We start from the raw sequence: 17,170 nt of genomic DNA on the forward strand, positions 1-17,170 counted from the left end.
ACCAAACATTTATCTGGACTAAGTCGAGATTTTATGTTATGTCTTACTAAAAACTAGACTCATAGTTTTCTGGTTACTGAATTACGAGCTGCCTATTAGTGAACTATAATATTATGTTATTCGAATCGCTAACAGTTGTGCAATGCAAAAGGTTCGTTAAATGCCCTGTTAAATAAGCTTAAAAGTGCTCTGAATGTATTCTTCTTCTTGGGAACCATACATCTGTCGGTGTCTCACTCCATGCACGTTGTTAGAGGTGTCAAAACGTAAAAGCGATATTAATATTAAATGATATCATTTGTTTTTAAAAGGTAAAATTCGATGCCAACATACTTCATTTTAAAACAAACTCGTCTTTCCTTTGTAAGAGATACAACGCCCACTTGCCGCATACGAATTGAATAATGAGTATTAACAAACATACAAGGGTAATTAAGTTAATGTTGATATAATTGATAAGTTGCATGGTATGGCGTTGTTGGTTAAAGTACTATATCGAATTACACCGCTGCTGGATTTTACAACTAAACAATACATAAAAAGGAGTTATATTCACTTTAATTAAACGAAATATTAGAACATCCAGAAATGATACTAGTATTAATTGTATGATATAATTTTGATAACAAGCTTGGTAATATATTTTACAGAAAATTTGATAGATATGTAGAGAAACGATGAAAGATGAAAATAAAGAGTTACAATATAAAACATGTATAAGAAAGCAGACTGGACTATCATACGTTACAGATTAAAAGTCTTGAGTTAGCCAGATTTAAAGATGAAATGTATTGGAATTTATTGAAGAAAACTCATTTAGGTTTACAAACACTTTCACTATGGCCTTCCTGATCACTTTTGTTATAAAACAGTTCGAATGACGATCAGTATGTAATGCAACTTAGATACTAAAAAAAATGACGGAAGTTTCATTGAGTACTCTTTGAAAGTATTCCACCCACGAATATGTGAAGATTTAAAGAACTGGTGACCCCTTATTATTTCGGTATAAATTTAAAGGGTTAAGTGTGCAGAAAACAAAGACAAAAATATAACAAAGAAGCTTTTTGGCCTTGGAAACAAAGCAAATACGTCATGTGACGCCCGATTTCGGTTAAAATAAAGGGCAAATAATTTTCATGAAGTGTGTGTCACTTATTATACATTTAATTTATCAGCAAGCAATACGCTTTCAATTGAAACAATGAATACATGGGGTCACCTGGCATCAACACTAAATACACAGTTGATTTTCGGATTCCTTATATGATTCTTTAAATGGGCGAAAATCATTCCATTTTCTTTAGACATCGTACATCAGTTGAATAATTAGTTCTTGCCTGATTTGACAAGGTTCTATCCTTGCACATTGATTTTAGTAATACATGAGATTCTGTGTTTTTACATAGAGACTAGTCCATTCATTAAGGCTGCATAGTCACAGCTCATCATAAAATTATGTACCCTAAATCAATATGTCCTTTTCGGGCAATTATTTTCCACGGTTGTTTCGATTTATACGAACTTAAGTTTTGAGGTAAAATACAAAAAAACCGGGTCTATTATAATATTTGGTATCAATAGCTTCCTTGCCTTGCGCTCGGCAGTAATTGGGTACTATATTGTACATGTTTGAAAATGTATGTAGCTGTGCGCGTATCCACTACTTTCAACCCCCATTAAAATCGTCCTTAACCGGCTGTTCCTAAACGGTGAAACTCCCAAACATTCGGCCATAGGCCAACTGAATCCACCCTTACTTCCTGCTAAATGAACTGAATATAATTGATTTTTGCATTTGTCATTGTGCAATGAAACTAAAACTCCCATTGACTATTGAAAATATTGTAAAGTGAATATAGAAAGGAGTATGGATTAAGTTTCTAATACGATTCCTTGGTTGTTTTAAAGTTGAAGTTATCTATTCTTCGCGAACGATTTTTAAACGTAAGAAATATGTTATTTAAAGGATAAAAAACAACGAAAAGAATGCTAGAAATAGGATTCAATTTCGGGCTTGATCTGACTGGCTGACAATCATAGGTCAAGGTCACCCTACGCCATATTGGACATAGTTTAGTTAAAGAGTAAAAAGGAGTTGTATTCATTTTAATTAAACGAAATATTAGAACATCCAGAAATGATACTAGTATTAATTGTATGATGTAATTTTGATAACAAGCTTGGTAATATATTTTACAGAAAATTTGATAGATATGTAGAGAAACGATGAAAGATGAAAATGAATGCAATGCAATGAAACTAAAACTCCCATTGACTATTGAAAAGATTGTAAAGTGAATATAGAAAAGGAGAATGGATTAAATATCTAATACGATTCCTTGGTTGTTTTAAAGTTGAAGATATCTATTCTTCGCGAACGATTTTTAAACGTAAGACATATGTTATTTAAAGGATAAAAAACAACGAAAAGAATGCTAGAAATAGGATTCAATTTCGGGCTTAATCTGACTGGCTGACAATCATAGGTCAAGGTCACCCTACGCCATTTGGACATAGTTTAGTTAAAGAGTCTCCACGTGACACTAGTTCGTTTTTCGAAGTGTGCAAGTTATTCGTTCGTTTTTATCAAACACTGTATGACATTGCTCAAATATTTCCTGAGTAATCAACGATTACATATTTAAAACCTATCAACAATTTAACCAGAAGCAATATTTAGTGTGGTCAAATTTTCAAACAAGCTTCGAACCCTAGTCAACCGACGGGTGAAAGATTTTTCTTGTGTATGCATGTGTGGTCTGTTTGTGTTGTTTGAACGTGTTTTTGCCTCTCGTTTAGTGTCTCTTTGACCTCTAAACAGGGTATTTTCCTTATAAGTTTGATAACTGGACTTCTCCTTGTAAGTTTCATTGTTTTACATTATGATATGTTCAAAACTTATCTATCCTTATTCGGGTAATGATGGTAAGGCATTGTTATTTAGGTTGTTGAAATTTGAATGATCAATTGTCAATACACTTTCATACAGAAATGAATTAATTTTAAATAGCATATTTGATACGACATATAGGTTTCAAAAGTAAATTTACAAACATTTCAAAGATGTCTTGACCTTATATATGAATTAAAAAAGAAAAACAATACGCTTATTTTTATTGCTTTATTTTAACACATTAAGCAAGAAGGTGAGTACATTAAGCCATGCATTTTTATCACATGGTCTGAAAAATGACCCATACTTGATTTTTCAGGATTTCGATAAAATAGTTAGGTGGAAAGAAAACAGCAAATTAGAAGTACAGAGCGCTAGTATCAAGTCTGATGTAACGGGCCTCACGTTTTATAACCAACAAAAAGAAAATGGAAAACGAAAGAAGCACTGGCGTGTGTAAAAGCGCCGATATAGCAATGCACGCCTTCGATCCGCTCCGTGCTTGTGTTTATGAGTCACAGTTACCAAACGCACACCATAATAACACATTCAAATTGTTACAAAGATATGAGCATATTTTGAAATTGCATTATCTCTTTAATGGGAACACACTGTGTGTCAACAGTCTTTGTATTTGTTTAATTCACCTTTGATAGTTTATCAGTTTTAGTACATTCACGATATACTACCCTGTGTAATTTTGTTACCAGTTATAAATGCATTGTATCATTATTGTCCCCATTTAATAAACATTTATTTATGAATATATTTTGTTTTAAACTGTATCATGAAATAAACATCACTGTTCCTCTTAAGACATATTACTCTTATAAGTTTAAAGAGGTTTCAATAGAAATAAAGAGTCGTCAATGCTATATAGCCACATGACAAATTTAAGTCCATGTAATCTTTATATCCCGGATAATATTTGCAGAGACCTATCATTTGCTGTCAATATTTTTAAAATGGGAGCTAATGCAATCGACATATTCGATGAAACTTCACAAAAAAACATGCAGTTGTAACTTGAGTAAAAATATCGAACCGGTTTTCAGATTTTCAAAAAACTATTCAAAACCGAAACTAGTGCGTTACCAAGTTGATGGGATGACGTGTTCAAAAAGCACAGGGAAATCCCCATTAAAATACCAAATGAATGCTAGTAATATGGCTAATGTTATTTGGTACCTTGATAATAATTCGTTGATTTGGTTTTTATCTTCCCTGTAAAATTTAACTTCCCGGAATAATACTTATTGTTTTGTTGTGAACTAAATTAACTTCATACTGTTTGACAAGGAGGTAAGCGTTTTATATTCAATATTATATTTAAAATGGGTTAAAATGGTTTAAATGATGTACGACCTAAAAATAGGTATGTTGTAAGTTTTGGGTATGAATGCATCGACAAAACCTTGGCGTAAAATATATTTGTTTCCACTATTTTATCTTGCCGACCCTACACTTTTTTGCCGTAGTGAGATTTTGTGTGCGTTATCTCCCAAATATATGCATTTATTTGAGTAAATATGTTACAATTTGATCATTTTATATTTAAAATTTAAGATAATATTTGTGGATAATTGGTTCCAAATGTTTAAGATGCTCTCTTACTCCCAAATAGGATTTACCACAATTAATACGATTTTTTTTATATACCAAAAGTATAAATAAATTTCGAAAACAATCATTCTTATGAAGGATACCAAGTTTAATTTGAAAAAAAATGTGCAAAGAAGATGGTATTTCTACCTTGTGAGACTATACTAGATCACAGTAAATCTTTTAGCATTCACCAATTATTTAACATTTTGCGTTATCAGCTATTAAATACACGGTTACAATCTTGTTATCAGACATTTTCTCTAAATGCATTATTTAGTAAGTAGTTAAAGGTGTATCACTAAAAATATATGTTTGTTTTACATGTGTATGTATTGATTTTGAATAAGAGGGTCACTTTAAACCACAATTTATATAATTCTACTGATAAAACCTCTTTTACTCCCTTTATGGTATTGTAAATATTTGTCATAGTTAAAGTTTGAGATAAATTGCAAAATGATGTTTCCCGTCAAAAATTAATGATCGGTCTTTCTAATTTACAAATAATAATACACATTATTAACATAAATGTTGACAAAATATAAATATAGTATGTCTATGCAAACATTCATTTGTGAAACCAACTTAGGTTTTAATTGCCTCCGTACAAACTTTATTTGCTGTGATTTTTTGTTCATGGTTTTTATTTTTATTTCGTTTTTTTTTTTCTTTTACCGGCAAAACGCGTGAATGTACTCTTTTTAAAGAACGTCTAATATATATCTACCCAGACGAAATGTTTTTTTCTTTTAAAAAAAGTGAACAAATTTCGCCACAAATTCTATCGCCCTAATTGTTTTTGACAATGAAGTCTGAAACACAACTAATTTCATTTTCATTTGTAACAATATATATTTATTTATACATACAGGTATACATCTGCAAGCAAGCTTCATTTTCTGGCGAACATGGCGTCAAAGTCTACCGTCAAGTCCCTTCTTGAGTGTACGATTTGCAAGGATAGAATACGACGGCCAAGAGCATTACCATGTATTCATACGTTTTGCCAAAATTGCCTCCAAGCAGTTATAAACAGCATAGCATAGGCAAGATATCAGAGCCGGTTTTGAATGCCCTTTGTGCCGGCGCTTAACCCTCCCACCTACAGAGGAGAGACAATTACCTGACCATCAAACATGGGCTGCATTGTTTCCTACAAACCCAACAATAGTAATTTTGAATGAAAGTACGGAAAATAATGAGTCAACGGTCCAGGATGGGGAAGGGGATTCACATTTTGGTTATATTTCTAACAATAACAGCACCTTCATGTCCGGTCACAGTCCTAATGATAATAGTGAAAGCGATGATAACGATGATAATTCTAATGTTAATAGTGCTGATGATTATCATCATGTTGATGGTGAAGCTATAGCTGCTGCTTCTTTTTCTGGTGCTGCTAATGTTGATCCCATGTCTGAGCTACAACAGCCAATCATCCTTACTGGAATTCAACAGCACCAACAGTCCGTTAGCTTTACTCAAAGGGCTCAACGCATTCAATTACCTAGTCACGCAACACAACAGCCACGACATCCAATAAGACTTAGCCAAGTTCCTCAGCCATTTCAGTTATGTACTTGCTCAAACCTGCAGCATCCGCATTCGGCAAGCGTCCATCAGGTACACAGACAACTACATCCACCAAGCGTTAACCAAAGTCCCGATCAACCGTATATAGCAAGTGTCAACCAAGAGCCTCGGCATCCGCATCCGGCAGGCATCAACCAAGGACCACAGCAACCGTATTTGGCAAGTGTTTACCAAGGACCTCTGAATCCGCATCCGGCAAGCATCAACCAAGGAACGCAGCAACCAAGTCAAGCAAGCATTATCATACGACCACAGGCAAGGGTCGGCCATGATTATTTGCAACCACATCCTGCAAACGAATTCCAAGAACGTCACCAACCTTATCCGGTAAACATAAGTCATATACCCTACCAAACGCATGTTTCCAGTGTCAACCAAGGTCATCAGCAACTGCATTTGTCAAACATCAACCAAGGACATCAACAATCGAATTTTCAAGGACCACAGTTACCGCATACAGCAGGAGTCAACCAAATACGCCATCAACCGTATCCAACAAGCCTCAACCAAGGACCTCGGCATCTACCTCCAGCAAGAGTCTGCCAAGGAAATCAGCAACCACATATAGAAACATTCATCCAAAGACCACAGCAACCGTGTATGACATGCACCAACCAAGGACCACGTCAACCGTTTATTGAAAACGTCAACCACGAACCACATCAATCGTATATGGCAAGCGTCAATCAAGGACCTAGGCAACCACATATGGCAAGCGTCATTTCAGGTTTTCAGCAACCTCATCTAGCAAGTGTCAACCAAAGAACACAGCAACCGTATATGGAAAGCGCCATCCAAGGACCTCGGCGTCCGCATATATTTAACGTCAACCAAGGACCACAGCAACCGTATATGGAAAGTGTAAACCAAGAATTACAGCAACAGCGTCTAGCAAACGTTAACCAAGGGCCTCAGCAACCGTATCAAGCAAACTTCAACCAAGGACCTCGACAACCGTTTATGGCAAGCGTCAATTCAAGGTTTCAGCAACCTCATCTAGAAAGTGTCAACCAAAGACCACAGCAACCGTATATAACAAACGTCAACCAAGGACCTAGGCAACCACATATGGCAGGCGTCATTCAAGGATTTCAGCAACCGCATCCAGCAAGTGTCAACCAAAGACCACATCAACCGTTTATGACAAACGTTAACCAAGAACTACAACAACCGTATATAGCAAGTCGCAACCCAGACCCACAACAACCTTATACAGCAAACGTCAACCAAGGATCACAGCAACAGTATATGGCAAGTCTCAACCAAGGACCTCATCAACCGCACACAGCAAGCGTCAACCAAGGACAGCATCAACGACATCCAGCTAGCATTAACCAAGGACCTCAGCAACCGCATCCAGCAAGCAATACCCTAGGATATCAGCAACTGCATTCGTCAAGCACCACCGAAAGACCTCAACTGTCACGGCCACTTTATGTTTTTATGTTCAACCACACCAGCTGCGACCCGTAATTTACAATGGAGGATTTTAGCCATTTCAGAAATACTATTGTCAAAACAAACCTCTGCAATGACAGACTTAAATTACCTTGTCTTACCTCAGCAATAGCACCCGACAAGCGTGGCTTGATGTCATTAACAACCACAGCAATGATATTGCAATAGCGTTGCTGCTATCATTTCGGCTACTCAGTGTATTACTGCTGATCACTAGTCGGAACTACACCCATAACACGTTTCAAGTCCACATGTCACATAGCCTCATTCAAAGGCCTAATATCAATAAGATACATAATTTTACTCGAAATGACAAATCCAAGGACCTCAGTTATTCTGACTTCCATAACTTTCATAGCCATTCCTTTGCACAGCTCATATTTCGTCCTCGAAGATCAACAGCACAATAATGAAAGTCATGAAATGAACGATATGTTTCCTAGGATTGCAAAACTCCAGACGCATACATCTTGGCTTAGAATTTCGTTATTGAAAGTGACAATGAAAGTGAAATGCCGTTTTGTAGACCAAACAAGCAATACGAATTAAGATATCATAATCAACAAATCGTTATTGCTTAAAATGAACTTGACATTCGTTATCCAATTTCACTTTTCAGCTATCTTTAACAAATTTATTATTTATGTATGAAATTACATGTCGTGTATTTATTGCTACTCAGTAATTTGGAAAATATTAACATTTAAGCATCTTTTACAGAGATAAACCACATTTGTATTGGCTGTGCCATTTCACCATTAATACACATCCAAATTTGTATTAATAACTCTGTTCTCGCTGTTATATTTTAATTTTATTAGTTGATTGGATGAATGAAATATTTCAAGTCTACAATTAAGCACAGACATCAATAATTGCCAAAACAAACGCAAAACATGAGACACAGCGCTTCAAGGCAAGAAAATTCACACAAGTTTGAAAATATCGTCATTTGTATAAACGGGTTACCGCCCTTTTTTAGACAAGAGCCGAAAGAAATATGAACATTCCCCATTAAGATTATTTTAACTAATGTCCTGTATTGTTACTGAAACAGGCCAAAGAATGCCTTACCCCCCCCCCTTTCAAATGAAGCAAGATCTTTTAAGGGCATAGTAGAAAAAATATACCGGTGTTGAGTGCAGACACATTGCGTTTACATAAAACAACTAGCAAAGACACCATTAGGAGCAAAACGTCGAAGAATGAATTCACGTGAAAACGTTAAGAGTAAAAGACATAGATTATATTCTTTTCTACGTTTAAACAAAAAATGTTTTATGCCTCAACAATGAATACGGATATATCAGTTACATATAACAACTATAATATAAAATATAACAACTACACTTTAAACAATTACAATGCAGGTACGTATTTAAATGTGAAATTAAATGAAACATTTTTAAATCTTTCGCATACTGAAGATATTCGATTACCTTTATCGCTTATATTTACAATAAATCCAAAATAGTTCAGTGTTTTCACAGTTGATTGAAAAGGCTATCATGTTCGTTAGTATATCGATTTAAGTTTATGTTTGCTCGGCGTGTTTGGTTTTGTAAATGCGTAGAGAAATAAATAGTGAACCATTTTGGATCTTGAATACTTCAGTCAAACATTTAAAGGTAAGGATTAAGGTTTACATAACTTCATAGTTACACTGTAAATGTCTGATAAACTGAAAACAGCAGAACTTGTCTACTTTCGATTTAGGATATATCTATATAATGTAACAGCTACCTTTTAGCAGGAAGTGATTTATGAAACTTCATGTTCAATTTTAATTTTACTTAAATTGTATGAGAGTATAAGTATCTTCCATGGCCGAGAGTGTAAGATAGGTTAAACCTCGGTAAACCTCGTTTCAGCAAAACACCCTGCGCTCGGGTTGGGGTGAACCTATCGAGCGGCTATGGAAGATGCTTTTTCTACCATCTCAGTTAAACAAAATTAAGTAAAGTTGCACTTTTTACTGGAACTCTTTTGTGCGTAGTGAAAATAAATGCGTATGGATATGTGATCATTCCTGGTTGTCATAGATATGCGCGCAGTGATTCAGGTTATGTTAAAAGTCAGATCGGTATTTAAATATTTCTGAGGAGAGTGAAGCATTATTTCTTGAAAGGTGCGTGAAAAATGTTTTATGGTGGCATTTGAAGCGAGAAATAATTAATTAGCAATCTAAATATTGCCACAAGACAAGGTTTCTATGATGGTACAGATGTCAGTCTTCAACAAGGAAGGTAATTACAATGTGATGACCATTAAAAAGGAGTTCCATACGGGCGTTTTATCTTCGCCCGTGGGCAAGATAAGAATTTCTAGCATGGTTAAAATTCTGAATCTACTTATCTGAGGTAGGAGAAAAAATGATTATATGAAAGACCGAATTGATGCATATTATTTTATTTCCACAAAATCACTTGCCAAACTATACTAGCTATTACAGGGTTAATCTGCCATGGCTTCTTCTACAACCAACAATCTTCTCCAATGCTCAATATGTCTTGAAAAGTTTAAACAGCCAAGAGCGTTACCTTGTCTTCACACATTTTGTCACCTTTGCCTGCAAGAGTTCATTGACACAAGTGCCAGGAAGGGGAACATTTCCTCGGGTTTCGAATGTCCGGTTTGCCGCCGGGAAACACTTCCTCGTGTAAAAGGGGGTCAAGATCGAGGTCATCATGAACAATGGGCTCAATTGTTTCCAATTAATCACTTAATCGTGACCTTACTTGATGAGCATAAAGGACGTACTACAGATGGTCATGATAAACATCGGCCACTGGGTAAAACTGGCAATTCTTCTACAGTACCAGGCGTTGTCAAAGACTCGGAATCAATCAAGAACACACCAGGTAATATCAATTGAATCTTGTACTTATTTATTATTATTATTATTATTATTATTATTATTATTATTATTATTATTATTATTATTATTATTATTAAGAGGGGGTCACAATCTTGCTCAGTCAGTCGGTCAGTCGGTCTGATGGTAAAGGTTTGTGGTGTGAACTTTCTCACACAATTTAAGGGGTATCCCTATGTCATTTAATACACCATAAACACCATTATATTCAATAGTATCTTGCTATTTTTTCGCTTGTGTAAAGAAGCATATGGTCATCTTGTCTTAGAGTTATATGCCCTTGAAAATGATGTTAAAATTTTTGGCTAAATTGAGCGAACATCTCCCAAAGTTTAAGATATATCTGTTTAATATTTGAAACACTATGATGTGTAGTATTGAATGTCATATTTTTGTGATCTACGACAACTTCGTCTTAGACTTGTTAGCCATTGAATTCCATGTTTAGTCCTTTTGTTATTTAGGTATTTCTAAAACGAACTAACCCCCCCCCCACACACACACACACACACTTAAAAAGACATCACTCTTATACTTCGTACAAATTACCATGGCTAATAATCGTTTTCATTGATACCCGCTATTTTTAGTAATGTGCCTGTAAACATCAGTTTAAAACTTTGGCACTAATTTAGATTGATATATTGTGAAGTGAGAATTACTTCCCTTCATGTTATCTTAAACATGTATTAATATTTTTATTTTAATGTTTGGCTTAGTCAGTCAACACCATCCTTTTTCAAGGCGCGGTACGGGGGTAGAAATCTATTTTGTGATAATGTAATTACTTTTATTTTTATTGCAGTGCTACTGACGTTGATTATTCTTACAGTAACATTTATTACATCCTACACAATAGCCAATCTATCAACACATTCACAAATTAATACCCTTCCCGACATAGAAACAAAAGATACGCCCAAAATACCGACCTCAGCGGAGGGCATTTCCCATGATATAGGAGGACACGAGCCATCATGTAAAGAGGAGATATCGATTCATTCTACAAAAACCAAAATACCGCCCTCAGCGGAGGGCATTTCTCATGATATAGGAGGACACGAGGTACCACGTAAAGAGGAGATATCGATTCATACTACAAAAGCCAAAATACCGCCCTCAGCTGAGTGCATTTCTCATGATATAGGAGGACACGAGCCACCACGTAAAGAGGAGATATCGATTCATTCTACACAAGCCAAAATGCCGCCCACAGCGGAGGGCATTTCTCATGATATAGGAGGACACGAGCCACCACGTAAAGAGGAGATAACGATTCATACTACAAAAGCCAAAATACCGCCCTCAGCTGAGGGCATTTCCCATGATATAGGAGGACACGAGCCACCACGTAAAGACGAGATATCGATTCATACTACAAAAGACAAAATACCGACCTCAGCTGAGGACATTTCTCATGATATAGGAGGACACGAGCCACCACGTAAAGAGGAGATATCGATTCATACTACCCAAGCCAAAACACCGACCTCAGCTGAGGACATTTCTCATGATATAGGAGGACACGAGCCACCACGTAAAGAGGAGATATCGATTCATACTACCCAAGCCAAAACACCACCCTTAGCTGATGACATTTCTCATGATATAGGAGGACACGAGCCACCACGTAAAGAGGAAATATCGATTCATACTACCCAAGCCAAAAAACCGCCCTCAGCTGAGGACATTTCCCATGATATAGGAGGACACGAGCTACCACGTAAAAAGGAGACACAGGTTCATAGTACAAAAGCACCAGATGAACCCGAAAATGTTGTCTATATGCCTCCACCACTTCACCAATTCAGACCACACCATCCACTTCCGGGTAACTACCCACCCCCTGAGGATCACATTAGGCCGCCTTTTCATCCTCCGAGGGGTCATAAGAGGCCTCCTCCGCCGCATCACAGTGAGCGTGGTCGAGGTCACCATCCCCACCCCCATGAGCACAGGGGGCCTCATCACGGACGTCCCCATCCTCCCCCACACCATGGGCCAAAACACCACCATCCACATGGCCATAGGGGCCACCGCGGTAAGATTGTCATTTTTCTCAAATCAGAACAAAAGGAAAGGAAGAAAAAGAAAAAAAAACAAGTAAAAGATAGTCCTCTATTACTTGTTTACTTGAGTCCAAGTATATCCAAAACGGTAGAGACGATGTGATCTTTAAGTTAATGGTAGAGGAATGGTAGACATGCTATCGGACTACTACAGTCATCTGTACAGTGAATTTTGAGTATTGTTATTTCGCATGTGTTTAGTCGGTGTATTTAATAAGTATTTAATATTTTCCAAAGTTGGTTACAACCTTGATTACAACCTTTATTGGCATAACTATGATCAAAATCACAATACTAATATCGCTTTAGTTAGATCAGTCCTACTCATAATAAATGATTGTTTAATCTTTAAAGATACAAATAGTCGGCGACATATTTAATTCGGAAGATTCTAGTTTCAAAAGATCTTCGATTTCATTTATTTATCTCTTTTTTGGCAGGTGGACGTTGCCACGATGGGAAAGGCAGAGGACGAGGAGAGTGGTGAAAAACATATTATCTCTTACTGTCAGGGGTTAATTTTGATATAAATGCTTTTATATTTAAGAAAAGTGGTTTGTTTAAACGTTTTAGGAGCATTCTTATGATAGGAATATGAAGTGTGACTGTTTGTAATTACTAAACAAATGAACTTCTAAATAGCGCGTGTTGAAGCTGAAAAGTGTTTGTCTTAAATGCTAGAGTTTAGTCTTAATTTGAATAAACCGTTGTTGTTTTTTCATAGCTAACTCTTTGAATCTTCACATGGACTCAGAACATCAATTCGGTAAATAATTATATAACTAGACAACAACGTTTCGAATTGAAACTTATATCATCGTTGAGAAAAAAGTATGTATTGGTAGTGATTCATCGGACGTAATTTCGACAGAGTGGCAAAGACAGAGCATTATTAATGGGATATTTATTAATTATTCGCTCTTACATCAAAGTGTATGAAATGAAATTAAAATCTAGTTTATCACAAGAGACAAACTGAAAATGAAGGCAAATCTTGATGCTACAGACATCCTTCATGAAGCAGATGCATAAAGCTGGTTGACATGCAACCAACTTAATATTATGAAAAATAAGAACCATCTGGACGCTACATCCATCTACAAACGAATGACAGTATTATGTGCTCGAGGGTTTTTGGAAGAAGCAGGCTTTAAAAAAGCATAAACAAAGTATCACTGAAGTCGTTAGGATATAATATAGTACAATATGACTTACAATTGTGACCGATTGGATTGCCTCGATAACTTGCCTCGAGTTGGAACGAGTATTCGACAGAACATGTGATACGTTATGGCAAAAAATAGCCGACCTTTTATGGAACGGAACAATCTTTCATTTTTGTACTACATCTTCCTTTAGGATGTTGTTTTTTGTGTTGTTGTTTTTACCTTATTGTTTTTTTTCCATACGAATCACATTAAGAGTCTATTTAAACTGAGTTCTGAAGAGAGGCTATACCATTTTTGTTTTTTCTTAAAACAGAACGTAGTGATGGGGCTTGCTTTGTACAGTGTTTATGTGTGTTTTATTTTAGCAGTGGAGTCAGCTGGTAAATATTTAGAGTTGTTAAATAAACGTTTTTGAAAACAAATTATCATTTAATTAGAATGTTTATTCAGTTTGGGGTTTCGTTTATTTCTAATATTTAAAAATAACCATATGATGTTATGAAACACATATATAGACTTCTATTTTAACAAAAGGGTTAGGTTATTCTATGGTTTGTTAGCAAATGAATTTCATAACTGCGTAAATGTTATTTTTATTAAAGAAACATTCTAGCTTGATACTTTCGGATAGTTAATGTACTACTGAGATATATCCTGGCTCCATTTTAACTAACCTTGTGAGATTGTCATACTAAATACTCATTGTTTTATATTTTATTATTAAAGTGTTCCATGTTAAGTACAGATGGTGAATTTTGCTGCATAGATCACTTATTCAAAGAATGAATAAATACAATGTATATGTTTGATGAAGCTCACTACGGCCCATAATCAAAACATTTCATGAAATAAACAATGTTAAAACATGCACCACCAAACAATTAAAACATTGTAATAAATTGCACATAATATGTGGCGAGCAGGTTTACTGTAACAATGAGTTTCAACATTTTAAATCTCATCAATTATTTCATTTTTTTTATATTTTTCAAAAAAGCATTGTTACGTCTGGATTTCAAAATAATGCTAGAGATGTTAGTGGATATCGTCACTGGAATGAAAAACAAATTACCTCCTTCTATTTTCTTTGTGATTTAAAATATTTTCGCATTCATCCATCGATTTTGATTTAGATTAAAACAATGAATCTTTCTCCATTCATGAACAATCACTTCTTATTTCGAAAATATGCTAGTGGCGAAAGATAAAGACCCGTGTGATGGTTCAACCATGGACATAATGCCCCACCCTGGCGAGTGCCAATTGTTCTATAACTGTTCGAGGACCGACTCTCCCTTTTTGCTCGGGAACCACGTACAGGAATGCACCTACCCTGATCTCTTTGACGCAACACTGTTAACCTGTCGTGATTTTAGAGGGGTGGATTGTGGGCCTAGGGTGGAACTTGTCAGCGGCTGTGAGTAGGATTGAATGGATATTTACTTTATTTCTGCGAACTTTTATATAAAGATAACGCAGTTTTGCATTTTGAAGTAACCTTGAAGGAAAAAGTACGAACATGGCATTCTCGGTTCGCATGAACCTGTTATTGAGAGAAAAACATGTAAGTTCAACACGGAACATACAATTTAGCAATAAAACAATAAAGATCTATAAATCCTTGGGAGAAGAAGCTTACTTGTATGTCAGATTCCAGAAACACATGGCCAAGGTGACAAACATATCTTTGTTACGTTGCTATACGAGTTTTGTTGGAAAACTAAAGATGCGTCCGTGCGGCTATGGTCATAGTGACTGTATGCAAATAACTGAATTAAAAGAAATAATTTTGAGGACCACGCGTACAAATATATAACTTTTTTGCAATGTCATTTATGCTCCTGTCTCTGAATACTTCAGAAATATCATCCCAAATGTTACAGAATTCCTTTAGTTCATACGGTAGTATATAACAGCAATTTGGTATTTACTTCGGTAAGTTATTGACAAATTCTAAAAATTCTCATATTTATTTATTTATTTCCAAAGTCACCTCAATCACATTTTGCACCATGTTCTATCCTTTTAGTAAATCAAATTTTGTGTTTGATATGACACAAATACACCAACTTATTTTTGTGTATTTTTCCCATTTTTTATTTTCCCTGTACTATCAGGACATTTTCTTTATTAAAGGTGAATACAAGAGCAACAAATGCAACGGTAGCCACTGCAAAGCCTGCTACATCCGCTTTCCAAACTGCAAGGGTCTTCCAGATGGTAAAATCCCTATCAACTGGCAAATGTTCACTCAGTTCTATGCTGAGTGCGAGAAGGGCCGCTTTATTGGCAAACGAGAGTGTCCACAAGGGCTGAAGGAAGTGCCAATGGTTTTCGACCCGTTTCAGGGCGTTTGCGATAAACTGGAAAATGTCATTGCTTCTTCAGCTTAAAACGACCCGGTCACAGATTTCGTGTTGCTTATAATATTTTCAAACTGAATATTGTGAATTGAACACGATGCGCATTGAATATTTAAACGCGTAACTTATTTCAACGCTTTTCAGCAAAGTGACGGATGCCCTGGCACATCTTTCAAATATTTTTTTCATTTGAACCGAGAATTTTAACGAAAATTATTCAATGTGCAAAAACGTTTGTTATTTTGATACTTTTCGGCAAATCAAAAAAAAACATTTTCAAATATGTATTATTTGAATAGAATATTGTAAATTTAACACGAAAACCATCTTATTTGTCCAATAGCAATACAAATTTAAAGCCCGGCAAAAAGAATTTTCAAATATGTTTTATTTGAACAGATTATTGTTAGTTCAACACGAAAATCAGTGTCCAACTTACTTAAGACGTTACTAATTTTAATGCTTAAAGTGAAACGCGACCACGTGCGATTTTTCGAGTTATTGTCTAAAAATTGGTATACAAATAAACAACATAGGCACAATTAGGGACTGTTTTTACATTTTTAATATTCGAAACAGACGTTCTAAATATTGACATCGGTGTTATATCTTGAAGACTCGTAGTTTTATAACTGTTTTGAATATATTGAAAATGTCAAAACAGTCCCTAGTTAAGCGTATGCTTTTTTATGTATACCAATTTTCAGACATTAACTTTGATTTCGCTCAGGGTCGCGTTCCACCTTAAGAGCATTTTATGTCACATTCTCAGATGTCTATTTACACAAAAATAAAAATTATCTTATCACCAAGTCTGTGAGATTCTATTTAGCAATGTATAAATATGGTATTAAAATCAAAGCATCTGTGAACTTGTTATTTTTTACAACTCTATATGAATACAATTAATAAATATAAACTATTAAATGGTCTTACATGCCAGAAAATGTACAAGACTCCATATAATCAAGATATCCATAATATTTACGTCCGTTAATGGCAATATATTTTGAGGGTTTAGCGCAAAACTGTTGTATCTCGTTCAATTTCAATTTTGAGTTACAACCATCATGCACAATGCCTGCGGTATGGACTTTGTGACATTAAGCTATTTAGATGGTCTTCCTACTGGTCGTGTCCCT

The 17,170-nt window shown here is 35.4% G+C and overlaps 2 protein-coding genes across 4 annotated transcripts; both read left to right on the top strand.

Annotated features, from left to right (window-relative positions):
- The first annotated feature begins 4,065 nt into the window (after positions 1-4,065).
- LOC128217288 (putative uncharacterized protein DDB_G0291608) lies at positions 4,066-9,100 on the top strand. The gene is made up of 2 exons (XM_052924330.1): positions 4,066-4,198; positions 5,373-9,100. Exon 2 carries the CDS (start codon positions 5,771-5,773, stop codon positions 7,565-7,567), a length of 1,797 nt encoding a protein of 598 aa, XP_052780290.1. The 5' UTR covers positions 4,066-4,198; positions 5,373-5,770; the 3' UTR covers positions 7,568-9,100.
- Positions 9,056-16,883, top strand: LOC128217290 (uncharacterized). Of its 3 annotated transcripts, none has more exons than XR_008258216.1 (6): positions 9,056-9,180; positions 10,005-10,413; positions 11,233-12,468; positions 12,937-14,045; positions 14,861-15,082; positions 15,802-16,883. XR_008258216.1 is itself a non-coding variant. In XM_052924332.1 (4 exons), exons 2-4 carry the CDS (start codon positions 10,017-10,019, stop codon positions 12,981-12,983), a joined length of 1,680 nt encoding a protein of 559 aa, XP_052780292.1. In that variant the 5' UTR covers positions 9,056-9,180; positions 10,005-10,016; the 3' UTR covers positions 12,984-14,471. The 3 variants fall into 3 exon arrangements, 1 of the variants encoding a protein (XP_052780292.1); XR_008258217.1 differs by having other exon boundaries at positions 9,105-9,180; positions 9,996-10,413; XM_052924332.1 differs by lacking the exons at positions 14,861-15,082; positions 15,802-16,883 and having other exon boundaries at positions 12,937-14,471.
- The last annotated feature ends 287 nt before the right edge of the window (positions 16,884-17,170 follow it).

This window comes from Mya arenaria, chromosome 14 (assembly GCF_026914265.1).
Source record: "Mya arenaria isolate MELC-2E11 chromosome 14, ASM2691426v1".
Classification (NCBI taxonomy): domain Eukaryota; kingdom Metazoa; phylum Mollusca; class Bivalvia; order Myida; family Myidae; genus Mya; species Mya arenaria.

Coding starts and splice junctions, on each gene's coding strand:
- LOC128217290 (XM_052924332.1), top strand. CDS start 10,017: ATGGCTTCTTCTACAACCAACAATCTTCTCCAATGCTCAATATGTCTT. Junction 10,414..11,232: donor ATCAATCAAGAACACACCAG/GTAATATCAATT, acceptor TTTTTATTGCAG/TGCTACTGACGTTGATTATT. Junction 12,469..12,936: donor TGGCCATAGGGGCCACCGCG/GTAAGATTGTCA, acceptor CTTTTTTGGCAG/GTGGACGTTGCCACGATGGG.
- LOC128217288 (XM_052924330.1), top strand. CDS start 5,771: ATGTCCGGTCACAGTCCTAATGATAATAGTGAAAGCGATGATAACGAT.